General features: G+C 32.1%; 1 protein-coding gene across 1 annotated transcript; it reads right to left on the reverse strand.

The window, feature by feature from the left end:
• Window positions 1-19: 19 nt before the first annotated feature.
• On the reverse strand, window positions 20-19,695 carry LOC137572252 (uncharacterized). Its single transcript, XM_068283989.1, has 2 exons — window positions 19,097-19,695; window positions 20-159 (listed from the first exon to the last, which is right to left on the reverse strand). The coding sequence occupies exon 1, from the start codon at window positions 19,630-19,632 to the stop codon at window positions 19,501-19,503; it is 132 nt and encodes a 43-aa protein (XP_068140090.1). The 5' UTR covers window positions 19,633-19,695; the 3' UTR covers window positions 20-159; window positions 19,097-19,500.
• Between the last annotated feature and the right edge of the window lie 315 nt (window positions 19,696-20,010).

A 20,010-nucleotide genomic window follows, 5' to 3' on the forward strand; every position in this document is an offset into this window, starting at 1 on the left:
CCTTTGTGTGTGTGGTATATTGATTTATGTGGTTTCTATTAACTGCCGCTTGACCTGGCCTATCGATTCGGACATTTGCCTTGTAGTTTTCTCTCCTCCCCCTTGGTTGTTGCTGTTGTTGTTGTTGTTGCTATTACTGCGGTTGTGTCCAGTTGTGTCCTGTAAGGAAGGAGTTAACAAATGTTGATTTAGTCAAGATTGTACATTTTTAATTGAACTTTTTGCTATCTCTTCCATACCACTGTGGTTAGTCGACCGACCTGCCACAATAACCAATTGAAACTGGTTAAATTCCAGAAATTTCACTCAATTTGAAGACTTTTTTTTATGGTATGTTTTAGTTAGCCAAATCGAAAATAATAATTAAATAAATCAACAATAAACCCCTGAGAATCGTTTCTTAATCAAACAAATAGGCAGAAAATGTGCTAAAATCCATTTCACGTGATCCATTTCTACTTTTGGAGGATCCAGACTTCAGTGGGTGTGACTAAAAAAATATTAAACAAATGGCGCAATATGTGGGTGAAATGTGAGATCTCATCATTCACAATTTTTGCCATGAAATCAAACAACATAAATAGATAAATCTCAAAAAATGTTTCAAGGAGCAAAGTGAAGTGAAGAATTGGCCTAATCAAAGTGAACCCTTCTATAGATGATTGTTGTTATTTTGGTTTAGCCCATTTCCTTGTGGGTGCTTTCCATTGTTAATTTGTAATCACATTATTTATAACAATAAATTAAATTGGAAATCAGACTTAGTTTATTTGCAAATAAGTTGTTAGTCCATTCGATTAACATTCATTTGTGTTTCTTTTATTTTTTTTGCGCACCATTTGCGGTTAATTTTGAAAATCAAGTTAAATATAAAATTAACACAAAGAATTAACAGATCTTGTGTATATATTTGCTTTTCGAACTGGATAGATCCAGTGCACTTAGCGCCATGCGAAAGACGATAATGAAATTGGGCAAACAATTTCAAAAGGCGTAAAGTGACTCCAGTTGGAACGGGCAGTTGGCCAGTTGTTGGTCGGTAGTCCGTGTAATCAGAGCTCATATCAAGTAGATCATATACTATAGTTGGTGGAGATAAGACTTGATTTTAATTGAAGTGAATTGGCTTATCTAATAACTAAAGTGTTGTGAGAGAGAGAGACAGGGAGAGATAGTAGAGATAAATTTGTTGTTACATTCGAGTGTAATACTTGTAATGGAATTTACCCACACAATTCCTTTTTGTTTTCCTCTTCCTCCAATTCAAGTGTAAGGCTGATATATAAATTGACTGAGTCCCCCCCCAATCAATTGATCAAATATAATTATTACGAATAGCTTGCCTTCAATTTGCTGCTGTTTACGACTATTTTCGCATTGTAAATATTGAAATTGTTTATATGACAAATATTTTCAACAGTCATGCAGCTGCATTATACATACATAGATAGTATAAACAATAATACTACTAAAGCAATCATACGTAAAGAGAATAAATGATAAGCAATTTTATCGCCCCCAATTCCATCATTGAGGCGTCAGTCGTCTGGAAAATTTTCCCCCTCTCTCTCTCTCTCTCTCTCTCTGTCTCTGACATTTCAAATTGGCAACTTAAATTTTCAATTGCCATGGCCATGATTTTCAAGTTCGTTGAATCCTTTTCAAGACTATTTGAATTAACCGTTAAGCTGGCCTCAAACCAAAACAATTGAAGTGTTAGCACACTTTTAATTGGCATTAGTCTGAGCTGATTAATTGATTAATTGCTCATGAACTTTCATAGAGTTTCACTTAAGATTTTAAGCCTTAACATAGTGGGAAAATCAATTTGGTTTTTCACAATTTATTGCTTACTAGAGGCAAATTTTCATTAGAATTCATTTACTTTTTTAGTAACCAATTAATTATCTTAATTGAAGTGAAGTTTCTTAAAGTCAAGTGGTTTTCACTAGGAATTCAGTGCATTTAAGATGATCCCCAACTAAATATATGTATATAAACAAAATTCAATTTACTTTAGTTATTTACATTGTCACGCACATTTATAGATATTTTCGATGGGAATATCTTATAAAAGCAGTTTTCTTATAATATGTAGAAATCAAATCGATTTCAAGTAACAAGCAGAAACAAGCATTTTTCCAATCAGTTTACTGGACGGACAATTATAAATAGTACATTTACTTTCAATGAATAATTAAAACAATTATTATATATTTTCTTTAGTATTTTTTGGAATTTAAATTTAGGTCAAAAATATTGTAAAAAGTAGCAAAAAATAAAGTTCCAAAAAAAAGAAATTGTATTACAAGTCATTACAATCTTAATTAGCTATCAAGATTTTTGCATCAAATGAAAGAAAATTACTAAAAACTTATTAGCAAACATTTAGAAAATTAATTTAAGGCGAGGGGATGTAACTCTGTCAACAACAATTAAGTTGATTAAAAGCATAAATCATTTAAAAGTGAGAATATTTTCCATTTCAAACGTCCAAATATTTCGATAAACAAAAGAAGTTTTTTAGTACACCAGACATTGAAGATTTAGAGATATTTTTTAAATTTTCCCAATAAAACTTACAGGAATCTTATAAGGCATCAACGCATTCAAATGGATTGAGTCTGGAATTCTGAATTCTTTTGAATTCTCATTCTAACAAAATGACTAAATCAAAAATTAAAGCATTTAGTGAAGCGAAATTTTGATTAATTGAAACTTGAAAATGTTTGAGAATACTTTTTAGATCCTTCTAGGGGTAAGTAGCCGATGCTGGGTACGTTTAAGTGGTCCTTAAAACTCAGGACTAAAGTGAGTTACACCCGAATCTAAATAAACCATCTCCGACCCGATCGAGGGAAGCAGCTGTATATCACACAGTAAGAATTGCGAAAATTGGAAAAAGTGGAAAAGAATAACAGAATGATAGATTTTATTTATAAATTACAGTCATCTATAAGCTAAATAGGAAAGGATAGATGATTTTCAGCAGATGAAGAGAAGACTTTGAGCAGATTTCAGGGTATAAAAGTGTAAAATCAGGACAGAGGATAAGTGAGCATAACATCGCCTTAACGTTAGAGGGATAAACGAATGCCTAGATTGTCTACATGGTACCGATAGGTTAAACTGAGTCATTAACTCAAACAAGTTTATATTGCCATTCAAAAATTAGTTACAAAGGGAATGTTAATTAAAGAAAATTTAATAGAATACGTGGGACAATTGTGGCTTAAGGCACGGAAAATAAATACTGCTTTTGATCGGATTCAAGCTTAGTCTGGAGAGAATTATTTTGAGTAAGACAGAAATTATATGCAAATATCAAAGAAGTTAAATTCGGCTATGCCGAAGTTTATATACCCTTGCAGTCCTTGACAATAATAATTTCACATGTTCAAAATTTGTTTTCTGCAACTCAATTCATTAATATACAAACAAAACAATTTTACTCTTCATACTATGTACAATTTGTTCTTCTTCTTCCCTCATTCCCTAAGCAAAGCAACGCACGCATACACATACAGTTTATGTAGCGTTGCGTCTGTGTGTGTATGCATGTGCTCTGTTGATTTGATGATGACGTAGTAGGCAGCAAGCAGAGCTGCCGGCAGCGATTGAACCGATTTATATAGACTGTAACTTGTGTTCTATTTATCCGATCAGGGTCAAATTTTGGGATCTGAGATTTTATATCAAATTCTATTATATTGGTAAATTTCATGGGGATACTCCAATTTTTGCAAAAATTTTTGTTCCAGAGTTATATGATATAGTAGTCCGATCCCAAAGATTTTCATACTTTATCTCACCCGGGTAAAAAAAGCTCCCAAAAAAAATTTCATCCCGATAGCTCTTAAGATGGCTGAGTAAAACGCGTACGCACCGACTGACAGACGGACAGACGGTCAGACGGACAGACGGACATGGCTATATCGACTTAGCTTCTCATGCTGATCAAGAATATATATACTTTATGGGGTCGGAAACGTCTCCTTCTGTGCGTTACAAACATCTGACCAATTTTATAATACCCTCTGCAAGGGTATAAAAATATTGTTTTAGAGCTGTTTTTAACTTTTTATTTCATTTCAGTCAGATAAAAATGCATTCAATTCCATAATAATCGATATACCCATTTGATTTTCTAAAACCGTTGTCTTGCAATAAAGTTACAAACTTTCGACAACTTTTCCATGCGGGGAATCCTCCTTTTTTATACCATACACCCATAGGGTGTAGTCGCCAAACTCTATGTAACAGGCAGAAGGAAGCTTTTCCGACCCCATTAAGCATGTATATTCTGTCCGTCTGTATGAAACAGTAGATCTCGGAGACTATAAAAGATAGAGCCACTATATTTGGTATATAGGTTCGTGTAGTATGTAAAGTGATTGAGTTTATTTCAAATTTTAGCCACGCCCCTTTTTCCCCTCAATTCGTTCTTATAAATTTGAAATATTTGTTTCACTGGATACGGGTGAACTGGCTACAGTGTAGATGGTGCTATAGCTCATATACTATTTAGGATCTGCATGACTTGTCCTTAAAATAAAGCTGAAATTGACTTCTTAATAGGAAATAACTCATTTGGAACACAAATATGATAACATTTTCTTGCTCTTGAGCGAGTATTTGAAATACAACTTGGATTTAGTTATCTCGTGTCGTTAGTGTTGGATATAACAAGAACTCAAGTTTGTTTTTCTAAGGTTACAAGTTCATTTCATGCGAATTTAACCCTTAACTCTTATGCCCATCTGCACAAATCTAATTGCGCCAAAAATTTTCACACGTTTCAGATTTTGGGCTAAATAAACCAAAAACCAAAATCCCTGAAAACTCACAAGCGACGAGACAAGATTGACGTTGGCGTCATTTAATTGATTTCTTCGCACATCGCCAACAGCAACACAAGAAGCGGTAACCGTGGCAGCAGCAACAGCAACAGCAGCAACAAGAAGGCAACCAGCCAAAATGTGTTAATATTTAATTTGAATTTACTTTTATGGTCCGCTTCGTCTGGGCAGTCTGTGGATGGATAGACGCAAATTGGAATTGGATTGATGGGCATCCACTTTTGTTGTTTACTTTGGCCACCGGACGACTAATTCCCAAACAGTTTAACTTCGAGTGTTTCCCTATACCCTTTTGGAAGACATTCTAATGTGGATGCTGCCTTTGAGATAATAAAGTCCTATTGCAATACGTGAAATTTAAAATAAAAATGATTCAATAAGAATGTATAGAATATTTAAAGATCCTGAGAGTAATTATTCTTTAATAAGCTGAAATGTGTTCATATTTTCGCAACAAATTTGTAAATCGATAAACAAATATTTTGTGGGCTAATAATGCAATTTTCAGACAACGAGAGACCATAAATGTTTATATTTTTAAATGATGTAAAAGAAGAACCGAATGTATCTACCCTTTTTTCCTTGGGGGTTTTTATAAAATTCATTATTTAAGTAAAGGATTTTTACTGCGTCAGCAAAGAGTAAAAAGTTCAAGTTTACTCAGCCACCACAACAACAACAAAAATATATATGTATACATATATATGTACAAAAATATACATACACAGATATGTATATATCTATATACCTCTGCAAAAATATGAATATTCAAAGGTCAAGAGAAAAACGACAACGATGAGTTTGTACCTACAGTAGCGGCCACAAATTTAGGACTTTTTGATTTACGGACTTGATTTCTGATATTCTGGGCTCACAAGTAACTTAATAAAAAAAACCTATCTAATTTTTACACGATTTTAATAAAAAATGTATTATTCGACGGGGAATTCTATTCACTTTATTTCGTAGTTCAATGAAAAAAGTAATAAAAAGTAGTATAAATTTGTGTCGTTGAATGGCCTCGACCAAAAGACTCTAAAAATACTCGAAAAAGCAGAACTTCAATTGATCCCGAACCGATTGTTAATCCTTAACTAAACATTTAATTAAATAAAGTAGTGGTAAGCAGAAGTTCCTTGAAGAATCAAGATGTTCGTAGTTCTATCTGTAACACTAAAGATATTAGAAAAAACCTCATAAAGATGATCAGACTAACAAGTCATAAAAAGTTTTTACATTGTGTTACTTGAGAGCCGAGAAAATCAGAACTAACGCCCATAAAACAAAATGTCATAAATTTGTGGCCACCACTGTATGTAGATCCATTTGCATATAAGCGATATAAGTTGTTTTTGGCTAATGACCAACAAAAAATAATATTTCTCAAAACTATTTTGGAAACTCGCACAGAGTTGCATTTTCTTTTTCAATTTGGATTATGCAATGGATAAAAAGTCAGGGAAATGTTTTTATTTACAGCCATTAAAGTGTCAACTTCATGTCCAAGTCCATGTCTTTGAACTTTGTCCACAGCAATTTGACGTTGTGGTCGTCATTATTTGATGGTTAATCGATGGCAAAAGCGTAGGGGAAAAAAAAACACGCAAGCAAAAGCCATTGGCAAATGCCGTCATTAGTAGCAGCAGCAGCACGGTATACGGAATTATTTATAAACAAATCAAAATCAATTGAAATATATGCAATCTCAGTGCAGTCAATGAGAACGATACACACGATAGATACATATGTATTATAGAAATCTGGTATAAATCCACTTTAACCGGTATGCGGCAGTTGGCCAGGTCCAGGAACAGATACAGATACACCAGGAACAAACACGCAATTGAGTTAGTTCACTAGTTGGCCAAAAAAACAAACTAAAAACTAAACTAAACTGACCAACAAATTACAATTTATGGCCGGAAAATGGCAATTGCCAGTCAGTTTGCTGTATTTGAATATCTCAAATATCTGACCGCGCATATAATCGTGTCTCTCGACTGACTACAAAAGTATTTACATTTGAGATAACTTATAAATTGTTAACAATTCATTTAAATATTATTATAATCTTTTATCTCCATCTATATGAATTTTAACTAACAAAAATACATGGGTGTAGACTTTATCTTAACTTATTTCAAGGAGAACAAAACAGGTCTACCTATTTTAATAGATCCCCTCGTTTAATTACTTGCAGATAACTCAACATTGTAGATGTAGTTACATTACTTAAATTTAAACAAAGTTTCTGAATACACAAACAGTAAATCTTTTACAAAACTGTATACAATCAACCCGGAAATCGGGGATTCCGTTTTCAAATCGTTGATATAACCAATAAAATTTGTCAGTTTTGTGTGTAGATAATAATTTTTTTTTTTGCTTAGCCTTAATTTATACAAATGAAATCAAAATTCATTACTCCACTGTACAAATTTAAAGCCATTAACAAAAATATATGTAAGCACTACTGGTCATAATAATAAGAACATAAGCACAGCTTTCATTTAAATAAAAAAGTTGTGGTGAAGTAAACGAGTCCTCATGCCTTAGCCTAACAGTAAATTAAATTAGTTTCATGGCATAAATAACTTATTACTTAAAGTAATAACGCAAAAATTAAGAAATAATACAACATATTTAAGTACATTCAGTTGGACTGAAAAAGTTAAATGGAAAATTACAATATTTTAAAAGTTTTTAGTATATACTTAGTTATTTTTTTTTTAATTTTTCATTCTTCTCGGCATAGTTATGACCATAACACATCTACAGGTCTTAATAGGTATTTCGGAACGGTCTGTTTTGTTGGACAAAATCCTATTATTCATTCCTAGTTGCGACATTATGTTACCGAATTCTACGCGTTGGCTGGCTCGTTTTAAAGTTTTTCTAATCTATTTAAGTCCTCAGATTGACATGGACATGTTTGTTATTCCATTTATTTGAGAGATTAGTTGTATGTGTTTGGTTATTATCCTGTTTGAAGATCCACCACATAGACATTTTCCTAAAACGGAAATCTGCCCGACCAAACCAAGGCCAGACCAGGAGAAATATCATCAATCCATGATGTTTCAGTGAAATTATTGGCAAAATCCTTGCATTTGAGGAGGCGAACTCGACAACTCTTTGTCTCTTTAGTCACTCCTAGGAAAATTGAACTTAGTTCCGTCATTTCAGAGGAATTTGTTCCAGCTAATGCAAAATGTATGTTCCATTGTAAAAATTGTAAACACTAACGAAACTGTCTAAAAAAGTTTTAAGCGAGTTCTTGCCTATTAAACCGTGGAGAGGAGAGTTAGAATCTTTAAAAATTTAAAATCTGGATCTCCCAGATTGGATTAGATATACCTTGTTATTTTGAAATTTACTATGTATATACTTTGCAGTTTACTTTCTTAAAAAATAAAACGACGATCTACAAGTATGTTCCAATCAACACAGACTGTCTGTCCAAGCCCATCGAAAAAGCAATGTCAAATTGGCAGATTTTGTTTCAAACAAATTTTTGAAAAACTTTCATTTAGAAAAGAACTTTTAATACAGAAAAGCAGACTACAACTTTTCCTTGTTTAAGTAACTTTCACAAGTCCAGCAAACAACTTTAAAGAGGTTTAATATATTTTTCCTGTATGCATTTCACTTCCATTCACAAAAAAAAAAAAAGCTTAAGATATTTCTTACAATTACAAAAATGCTTTCGAATTGATTTAAACGCGATTTTTCAGGAAAATATAGAATAATGCGCCGAAATATTTCACACAGCTTCAAATGACTGGATATTCTAAAACTAAATCGTATACCTGAAGTTCCCCTTGTTAAATATATACTAGAGAGCAAAAAACGTGCTTTCGAATTGAATTCAAATAAGTGAAAGACAACTACACAATGAAATGTACATATGTAAGTAAAAGTACTTAAAATTATTTGCTAATCCATCCATCATATACTCGATGGATTTACCTTTAGATATAACTTTATGATTTGGAAAAAGAATTCGTCTCTGTAGGAAATTTGAGAACCCAATAACAACCCTATTAAGTATTTATTTAGTCGGAGTAGATCCCCACTTTAATCATATAGTAATCAAAATATACAATAAAAATATATAGTAATTACTAAAATCAGAATTGGAATTCGAATGCATTCACAACTCATCGTCTTACACTTATTCTAACTTATTCAATTCGTTTTGTTTCGTTTGAATGAACATTCAATTCATTGTTAACTCAAATTTATTTCTATATTAAGAACATTTACTTCAATCAATCAAAATATTTTGAAAACATCTTTTGCCTTATCGTTTTTCGAAAAAAAAGTTTAAGATTTCTTTTGCAACTCCCTTGATAATTCGTTTAGCTCTTTCTTTTTTGTTAAAAGAGCATTCAAAATACGCACATACAATAATTAAGAAATTATAAATTATGGGTTCAGTTTATACAGTTTGTGTAAACAATTTCGGGCGGGAAATATAAAATTGTTGTATGTACAAAAAAGCGATAAGAACGAAACAAACGGAGCTTCTCTGCTGTGAAGTGAAGGGCAAACTTTGTTAAAAAGCAAAATCCCAAAGAAACAAAATATTCCGATTACAGCATAGAGCAAATTATGCGAAATATAAACAAATATTTCTAAGGGGAGAGATCTGTTACTCATTCAGTTTCCTCCAATTTCTAAGAAATTGAAACCCAAAAGATCAAAATATTATAGAAATGAATTTAGCTTAATATACTGCATTAACTTTTAATAGCAAAGGGTTAAAGTATTTTAACATTTTTTAGTAGTCACATACGAACGTGACTAGCATGAGATCATGTTTTTATTGGAAAGTATTTAGTTTGATAAAATGACCAAAAATATTTATAAACAAAACTGGACTCAATTAAAAGCTTAAAAATCGATTGAAAGAATTTAAAATATTTTTAAATAAAAATGACCAATGCGTAATTACAATAGATAAGTGATAAACATAGAATTGAAGGTGCCTTTGAATTGTATCAATAAATCAAATTAATTTTCTAGTTTTGATTAGATAATTAAAGCCTTGTAACAGAAGATTTATTCACAAGAATTTCCTTATAGAAACGCTTTCTATCGCAAAACTGATACTTTGTTCAACAGTGTTAATAGTTTGGGTAGATAACAATGAAAAAAAAAAAAAATAACTGATGTTTTTCACAATAGGGAAATAGATAACTATAAATGTTTAGATAGCTGAAGGCATATAAATTACATGGAAATCGATGTTATATTTTTCATACAAATAAACCTCATATCTAAATTTACTTTGATAATGAACTCAAATTTTTGATAGACGACTTAATTCATCTCGAGTCATAATCAAATTTGACATGCTACATACATACATATATGTATGTATTTACCTATTTTGTTTTGCATTTGTATTGAACAAAACGTGTTTGATGACTATATAGCGATTCGACATCGATTCGACTTTGACTCCGCTTCGAATCGAATTATAGAGTCATAGAGTTCCTCTGTTGATGTAAGATTAAAGGGTATATTAGGTTTGCAAATTAAGCCTAGCCTCGATTGATAATTATCCACGATTTAAGTTGAAATTGTTAAAGTATTTCATCGTGCCATTAATACTCAGTTGATTTGTAATAAATTTCAAATGTGATTCATCTTGGTTACATAAAACCTCGTGACAACTTCGCAATACCATGTACATGAAGGTACTTTCACATAAGTAAACTCTGGAAGCATTGGCCCTTTCGTTCTCGTAGGAAAAACTAAGCTATTTGCCATTCGATTCTTATGAAATTTGGTACACCAATAGATATTCATTAGTATTATTAGTATTCCAAATTTTACAGCCATATTTAGAATATTGCGGGAGAAAATTATATTCCATGGCACGAATCTGAAATAAAATGGAATCTAGCTCGAAAATCTAGGTGTTTATACAGACTGACTTATCCATTTTGCTGATCAGTAATACATAGATTTAAACTGATCGTATACACTTCCCTCTGCCTGTTACATACATTTCATTGTCTTTAATATACCATTTGACTAAACGAGAGCAGAGTATAAAAGTCACGATAAAGTAAATTAGCTAAATTCTTAGAAAAAATTATCAATTGCAACTGATTTTGAATAGTTTTTCTTAGAGTATATCGTTTCAACTCTGAATATCTTGGAATGAGACTGACAAGAGGAACTTTCCGTTACAAATAAATGCAATTGTAATCTAAGATCTTAATGTAACCAAAAAGATTCGAGAATTCCAGAGCCAAAAAAGATGTGAAATATGCTGCCTGGTTGAGTTTCTTTTCCGAGTAGGTAGATTTTATTTTTGTTATGGGTTGCCATTTGTTATCAGCTTGACGACAACGACAACAGAAGCAGCAGCAACGACGAAGACAAATGACCTGGCAGTGGCACAAAACAGCGGCAACAATTATATTTTGGAATGCGAAACGAGAACATGAGCAACAAGAAAAACTAGAGCAGATGGAAATGGAAAAAATAAAACACACACACATACATACACACAAATTTGTATGAAGAAGAGAAGAGCCGGCTCATAGCCAAAGTAAAGACCAAAATAAACCCAAGTGCAATGAAATCTTTCGTATTTCAATATACTCTACGTCCTAGATCCTAGATCCTCTCTTGTCCCTACCTGACTTTCAGACGTGGGCGTCATGCTGATCAGAATGGTACTCAATGTTTCAACTATACTCTTACGGTTAGGGTATGTAAATATATTAAACATTCGAGCTAAAAATACTTTAAGAATCGTCGCTCTCTCTCTCTTTCCCAGTCTCTGCTCTCTGTTTATCTCTTAATGTCTCTATCTGTTCTTTAGAATGATTGTCAAAAAAATATATAGAAATTTTAAATATTTTTTTTCCTAGTTAAACACGTTTTTAAATTTTTCATTCACCTTCGAAAATTTTAATGGTTTTTCCTCTTTACGTAAATAGATTTTATTTTTGGTCTTCCGATCCGGCAATAAATTTTTACCGGCAGCTGCTATACACTATTTGGCATGAAATTTTCTTTTGATTTTTCATTTGATTCATTGGCAATATTTTCTCTTCAGATGCCAATTTCCATCAAAAGACGCCAACATTGAAAAAGGGCGCAAAATTTTACATCACAACATTATGAAAAACACTAATCACACACACACACACACAAGCACAAGATATTTCTGTTTGCTTTTCATTTATTTACACAAAAAAATATTGTAAATAATTTTCTGTATATTTTTTATTTTCGCTTTTTTTTTTTGTGTACTTTTGTTTGCAAAATGAACCGCCAAAGCAAGAAAAAAACAATCTGCCGCCCGAGCTCTGCAGCTGAGAACTAAACACAAGAAAATTTACAGTGTTCCAGCTCTTTGCTGGCTAACAGCTCTGTTAAGTGGTTAACAGTGAAACGCATTCAGATACTTTTCGTGTGTTGTTCAGATACATTTTTGGATGTCATAGGAAATGGATAGAAAAGTCATGAGCGCATTCAACAGACCGAGAGGGTGAAAGTGAAATGTTCGAAAAGTTGTGGAAAATTACTTAGAATGATTATAATCAATGCTTTAACATGGGTCAAAGGTTTGAATAAGTTCTTAAAGTTTTAAATTATTTGCAATTCTAAATGTTATTAGTTTTAAAACATTTTTTATACATAATTCCTTACTAATATCAATATACTTTTTAAACCTCTAACAATTTTACGAATTTTTAAGGATGAACTTTTCAATTTGCTTTTGGACCTTTCAAGTTTTGAAAATCTTCTGAAAAACAAGAACTAAACAAATTATTTTAAAAATTAAAATGTCTCTATATTGCTGCATAGTGGCCAACTTTCTATAACATTTCACCCAACTATTCTTAAAATTTTAAACATCACTTTGCAATACTTCAAAAAAGTTATTAGTGTGCAAATTGAGGTAATCTTTGTGGATTGAACTATTTAAATTTATGGTGAAACCTACGAGTTGTGTTATATTAGGCAATACAAAAAAAGAAATGAAGTAAAAAAATATAATAATATAATTAAAAAACATTTTTTTTCCCCCGAAAATGACTTCGAAATGGCCTGCTTATTAGAACGATTGAAGTAAATACATAGGTCGCTAAAATAAAAGTTACATATCAAACGCAAGTCACGGCATTTACAAATTAATTGTAAGAAACGTTTACGTTTGGAACTTTGTTTCCAAAAGACCAATTTTGTTTTGAAGGACAATATATTTATTGTAAACAAGTAATATTATAGCGTAGTGCTTAGTCGGTCTGAAAGATCTGCTGCCGCTTTTCGGACTATGAATACTAAAAATGAACTTTTGGAGCTATGCTTGCCTTCTTTCGCTCCATTCAGTTACAATTCGCAACTGGTTTTAGTTTGCTAGTCACTACTACCACTTTATGGCCACACAATTCTAGAAAGAGATAAGAGAAATTTGAAAGTTCTTGAAATAGACCTTGAGCCTTTTTATGCCAACGATAATTAAAAAACTTTTTTGTTTAAATTAAAAAAAATAAGGAAAAATAGTTGAAGGCAAAAAATAGCTGTTAAATATTATTTTGTGAATTAAGACAGAAAATAGACACTCCATCTAACTTTAAGTTGCAAACTGAATCAAAAAAAAAATAATATTTGAGACGTATCGGAACTTTATAAGAACTCAAAATATTGTCAAAAAGACTCACAATTTTTTTAGCTTTACATGCATGAAAGGGCTTTGAATTATTTATTAAATTTATTTCAATATTGAATAACTGTTCCAAAAAGATAAAGATATATTTTATCTAAATACAAATACGAAAATATGGAGAGAATTAGTTTTCTAAAGGTTTGTATTGTAATTTCACTCAGAATCAGTAATAAAATTGCCAAATTTGAACTAGATAAAGTTTAATTTTTATTTCAAATTACAAAAAGTAAAAGAATTAAAAAACAAAAAGTATTCTAATAAATTTTGGAACATTTACAGAATATATTCTCATTTTGTGATTTCTGGAAAAGCTTAAAAGTTGCTAATTTAAAGGAAACAACTTTAATTTTTCAGACTACGTAAACTTTGCCCCTTATGACCCACCTTGTGAAAAACTAAAGGTGGTAGTGATTAGATTATTTTTAGTCATGAAACATTTTCTAAAATCAAATTTAAAAACCATGACATGTACATACATACACATATTGACACAAAAATAGGTTTTCAGTTTTCTGATCGTAGAACTCGCCATATAATTCTAAAACAGGCTGTCCTGAAGTCCAGGGGCTCAGTATTCAGAGTGAGTAAGGCTTAATGTGATTCAGTATTTCCAATGATTAGTGGAAGTATCATATAAAATAGGTGTGTTCAATAGAATAAAAGGAGTGTTCAAAAAATAACGTTTGCAAAAAATTAAATATTTTTTTAAACATTTTGTTCATCAGGTCTAAAACACAACTATATTCACGACGTTTTTAGTTTAACCAACTTAAATAGCACACATTTTTTTAAAGAGCATTTTTTATACTTGGGACTTACTTATTTTATTTCCTGTCAAGATTTACGATCAGAAAACCAATACTCAAAAGTTCTTAATGATAACCTTTGAGTATCGGTATATATATTATATACGGAAGTAGTATAATTTTGTATTCGGACCAATCAAGCACCCATCGAACTTTAGTCGCTATAACCGGACGGACGTTTTAAACGGAGTCTTTATACTGGATTCTACTGTAAATTAATGGATCTGCTAAACTTTAAAGACTGATCCTTTATTGCTAGAGTTTTTGTCAAAAAAAAAGGTCTAACCACTGTGGACGGGTTGAGGTGGAATTAAAACTTTTTTGCAAGGTATTCTTAACACCATAAGACATCAAGAAGTTAAACTAAACTAAACTAAAGTAAATTAGCTTCAATTTATTGTAGGGGAAGGGGCTTTATATCTAAACTAGGTGATTAAATTTTTTTTTTAAATAACAAAATTTAAGACTCTTAAAATAAAGTTGTCTTCTAGAGGGTGAAAGTTAATTGAATTTTTGTATAAATTATTAGCTCTGCCTTAATATTAAATCTGATAACCCATTAGATATAGTAAAAACCTTTTTTTGGATTCGTGTTGTTGCCTCGTGTTTTGTTAATTGGAATAAATAATTGAAAATCTGCAAACTGACAGCCAGCATGGGTTGATATTGCATTTTTCTGCAAAGTTGAAATTGATTTTCTGTTTTTTCCTTTTGTGGTTTTGCTTTGGAGTGTATTTGCATTTTTATTTTGCCTAGTGCCCAATGGCAGCCACAAGGATAACTACACGTTTGTAATTCCCTTGTAATTACAAAGTACACACTGAACAAGAGAAAGTGAGTGAAAGAGGGGGTGTGAGTGTGAGAGGAGGTGATTGTGTTGTACCCGGTGCCTGGGTTCTTTGTTTGTGTTGTGTTCGTTTTCATTGCAAACATTTCAATATTTTAGGTTCGTGGCATTTTCCATATCGATCGTTGGATATTTGCCTAGTCTATGTCTATGAGAGAGTCAGTGTGTGGGTGTTCATGTATGTGGGTATGTGTATTATCCTTGCACTTGAACAGCATGCACTAAGTGCACATAATTGAATCGAAAGGACAATAAGCACAACAGAAGAAAGGAGGGTCGTCATTTGTTGTCTGAGTTGATTGGATGTCTTAACGAGGTTTTTATGAGATGGATGAAAAGCAACATTGAATCCAAGAAAATTTATAGTCACTTACATTTCAAGGACATTGCTTTTAAGGAATTCATTTAGCTTACATTTTTTAACTAAATTGAAATCTTTCTTTCGTTTCAAAACTGTTGGCATTATTCATGCTGTGATAACTCATAATGAAACTTTTCCCAAAGTGCCAATGTTTTTTTTTTTTTTTTTTTTGACAATTTCTGCGTATTCTGGTTCATTAGATCTTAAGCTGCAAAAAAGTTTTACCAACATATACATATACATATATACATATATATATGTTCACATTGTAATAATAATAACAGCCACCCACTTAATATATACATAGATATGTATGTATATGAAATGTCTGAGACGTAATGGAGGGGTGGCAAATGAAGGCGCTGCCGATTACCATCATGTTATATAAGCTTCAGGCGTGTTGCTCAAGGACATGCTTGCCTACAAAAGGCAACCGAAAATAGCGAACGGCAGCGTGAAGGAGACCAAACAAACCAGCCACGGTTGCTACTTCAAAAAATCCAACAACAAAAATAATAATAGATAGACACAACGACAGACAGACTGTCTGTCTGTCTGACAACCATAATAACAACAACAAGAATACAAATTTATTACTGTTTCTCCAATGGCCAATGTTACAAAGGATAATGCCAGGACCAAATAGTAAAATAAAACCAACACACAGTATTCTAAATCAAAGGAAAATAGAAAGAGCACAAAAATGGAAAACAAAACCGAATTGAATAACTTTTCGAGCTGCATGGGGCGTGACAAGTAGACAATAGTTATGGCTTTGTCGCAGTAATACGACATCTACAACTTGTACTGAAACTAATACCATTTACAGTCAAGCCAAACTATAATGGCCTCAATAATGTCAATAACTTTGGCATACAAATCGATACTTTTTCGAAAGCCAAATGACGTAAGGTTATGACTTGAAATGGTTTTCCCTTAACTATTTATTTGAAGACGATAAATACTTCTTTTTTTTATAACAAAGTATTTTTATGTTGAATATTTAAAGAATATTTTAATGCTTAATAATCACAGCTACTTCTACTTGTTTTTTTTATAAAAGCCTTTGTTTATATATTGACCAAAAGGTGGACTCTCTTATAGAAGGCTTTTTCAATTTGTCTGCAATTTTTAACTAGTTTTTGCATTGAAAATATGGTTTGATCATTATATTTCTGGAGTTCTACTAATGGTAGAACCTGTTCACTTTTTGTCTTGCCTTTGAAATTTTCTTCCTTTTGAAAATTGACCTGGAGCTGGCATGAATGCAAGGGTTTGACTTTAATTTCAAACAGGTCGTAATCTAATCAGGTAGCTAATTGAAAAAATATTTAGAAATTGTATACACATTGTTATTTATGGAGTTTTGTTAAGAATTAAGTACTAAACTTAACATAACTGCACTAAAATCATGTTTGAGGTAGGACAAAACATTCAGATACTTAAAATAACAACCACAAGTCTAAAAATTTTCCTTTTAGACTGTCTGGGGCTTTGAATGGACACTGAGTGGACTCCCCTTTTACGTATTTTATAGGAGCTGTAAGAAAAGGATACACCACTTAATTTGTGAGTGTCCCATGCTCAATTAGGCTGCATTTTGGACTATTGGCTCTGCTGGAGGATATCAGCACCCGTTGAAGCCATAGTGGTAGATTTTTAGAATGGCGAACACACTCAATCAGAAATTCGCCCCACTTGAATCAATATACATATCTATGTACCTATGTATCTATCTATCTATCTATCTGTTTATCTATGTACCTAACACAACGGGAACCATGAAACGAGGGCCTTTTCGAAACTTAAAATGCTTCTATTGGAGTTATCCTATGTAGAGGGAAGCTTCAGCAAGTTGGTTGGAATAGAAGAAGTCTAAAGTATCAAATACTTCAAAATCGAATTGAATATATTAGGTAAAGTCGATTTCGGAGGCATCCCCGACCCTTTTTTAAAAATCTTTTATCAAATGTCACGAATGTTTTTTTTTTGTTTTACTTAAAACGATTCAAAATGATAATAAATTTAAACAATTTGCAGTTAAAATCCTATAATTGAAAAAATTAACGCTTTTGAACATAAAATATTATACTTTTTTGGTTAAAAATTGAATATTAATATTGAACGAAAAAAGAAAATCAAGAAACAAGAAGATAACAATACTTAAGTCGGTTAATAGGTTCTTAATAAATTTTAAGTACCGATTTAAAAAATAGTGTTTTAAGAAGAACACATTTAACGTTTCAGAAGATTTTTTTATAAATATTTATCATATTTGCCTTATTTTTTCAGTGAATACCTATACTAAAATGTGTCTAATTTCCGATAATGCAAAAAAATAAACGACATTTGTACCTCATAGGCGACTTAACCATGTGATAAGCCGAAGTTAGTATGTAAAATAAGGGACATTTACTTCCTAAAGTCCAAATGAGTCATTTAAAGTAATTTCAGAATGTCCTGTGAATAAAACATAATCCTGGATGCAAAAAATGTTAATATAGAATTCCTAAGTTACAAAGGATCTGAAAATTTATAAATTGTTCGAAAAAAATAATTAATTTTTGAGCCCATTGCATACCTAAAGAGGCAAATATACCTAGATCCACCTAGTTCAGAAGGATACAGAATTAACAACAATTTTCTTTAAATCTTTTTCCTTGTCATTTGAGTTGTTATGAGTTTTAGTTTCATCTTTGCTTTTAACGAATCTCCACTCTGAGCAAATAGATTACATTTTATGTGTTTGAGCATTGTCCACATGACAAAACAGAATCATTTACTAGGACCTACAAACAGCAAATACATAATACAGAGATGGCGCCTGTGGCGTTTCAGTCATCATTATCTAAAATGGCGCAGACACACACAAACACACACACACATTATATGCAGTCAGCTGCAAGCTCCATACAAAATCATAGCATACTTTTAAGCGTCAAATGCAATTGCAGCAGCCAATGTACTATGGATGGAATTAACACTTTCATTTGAGTTGAATTAAATAATAAATACATTAATTTAAAGAGAAATTTTTTATTTAAAAATGCAAATTAAACTAAAACAGCTTTTGCTTAATGATTTTTAGACCACAAAGTGATTACCCAGTTGTCGGTTGTAGTGTAAATTGGCCTGAAAGTCACCGTCAACTTGTTTTTGTTTAGCGTAGGCCGCGTAGACCGTTGCCTTTGCGGCAAGACATGCGCACTGATAGGCCAAAACATCTGTTTGTCACTTCTTTTGTTTGTCGAGAGAGAGGGAGAGAGAGTAAATGAGAGAGAGAGAACGAGAAAGACTGATAGTGAGTGGAAATCTTCCTTATTTTTTTTTTGCACTGCATTTTATGTCACGCTCTTGGCTTGCTTTGATTTTTTGGCTCATTAGATTTATGGCTTTCAATTGATTGACGAACTGTGAGTCTAAAGTGTATGTGGCTATGGTCCAGTTGTCGTTAAAATCGGTATTATGCAATTGAATTTGCCGAGCAGATAGCGGAAATTCATTATGTAAGAGCTGTAGACTTACCAATAGTTTTTGCCTTTTGTTATTGTTAATTATGCAGGACACGCCTTTAGTAAGCGAAATTTGTGGATTAATTTTATGAATTTAGTAACCGTTAATTTCCCATCTTCAAATTTGAGTTACAAAGTGGGTAAAGTCTTTATTTTCTTCATTTTTCCAACAATAATAGAAATTTTTTTTTTTTTTTTTTATCTATTACACACACAAGCACAAGCACACACACACACAAAGACACGCACACACGACCCGCAAGTTGTTGTCTCAGAGCGGTGAGGGGAGGGTCTTTTGGGGATGGGTGGGGAGGAAAGTTGGTGGCACAACGGCGGCGGAAGCAGCAGGACGACGGCCTAACTCCCACTACTCCTCCTGCTCTTCGCCTCCTCTCGCTCGCTCGTCTCGTCTTTATTTTAAAGCGAACGCTTCAGCACGTTGAAATTTTGCATTAGATTTGCCGTTTTCATATAAACAGCAAACAATTTAATGTGATTTTTGTGAAAATTTGTATATTTGCTAAAATAAAACTGCCGGGCCATTGCCATTTTCTCAGATGTTTGGATGACCGATTCTCGATCCCTCTGCAGAGGGATACACGACGAGGACGACTGGATGACAATGACTGAAAATTCCTCACGAAAAGACATTTCCATATCAAGGGTTAAAACTTAACAGACGTTGCGTTACTGTTAAAATATCCTTGAGCCTGTTAACGCATTCTGAGCAAACGTGTACAAAAATTGCTCCTCTGTTAAAATAAATTTGAAGCGCTGTTGAATTTTTAGCTTGATTTTGTCTTTGAAAATTAAACAAAATAAATTATATTTTAAATGAAATGATTTCTTAAAAAAATACATTTAAAATTTATAAATTTTTGATTTATTGAAAATAAATTTTAATATACATATGTATATTAATGCAAA

The sequence above is a fragment of the Drosophila tropicalis genome, unplaced genomic scaffold (assembly GCF_018151085.1).
Source record: "Drosophila tropicalis isolate 14030-0801.00 unplaced genomic scaffold, ASM1815108v1 contig_3, whole genome shotgun sequence".
Lineage (NCBI taxonomy): Eukaryota > Metazoa > Arthropoda > Insecta > Diptera > Drosophilidae > Drosophila > Drosophila tropicalis.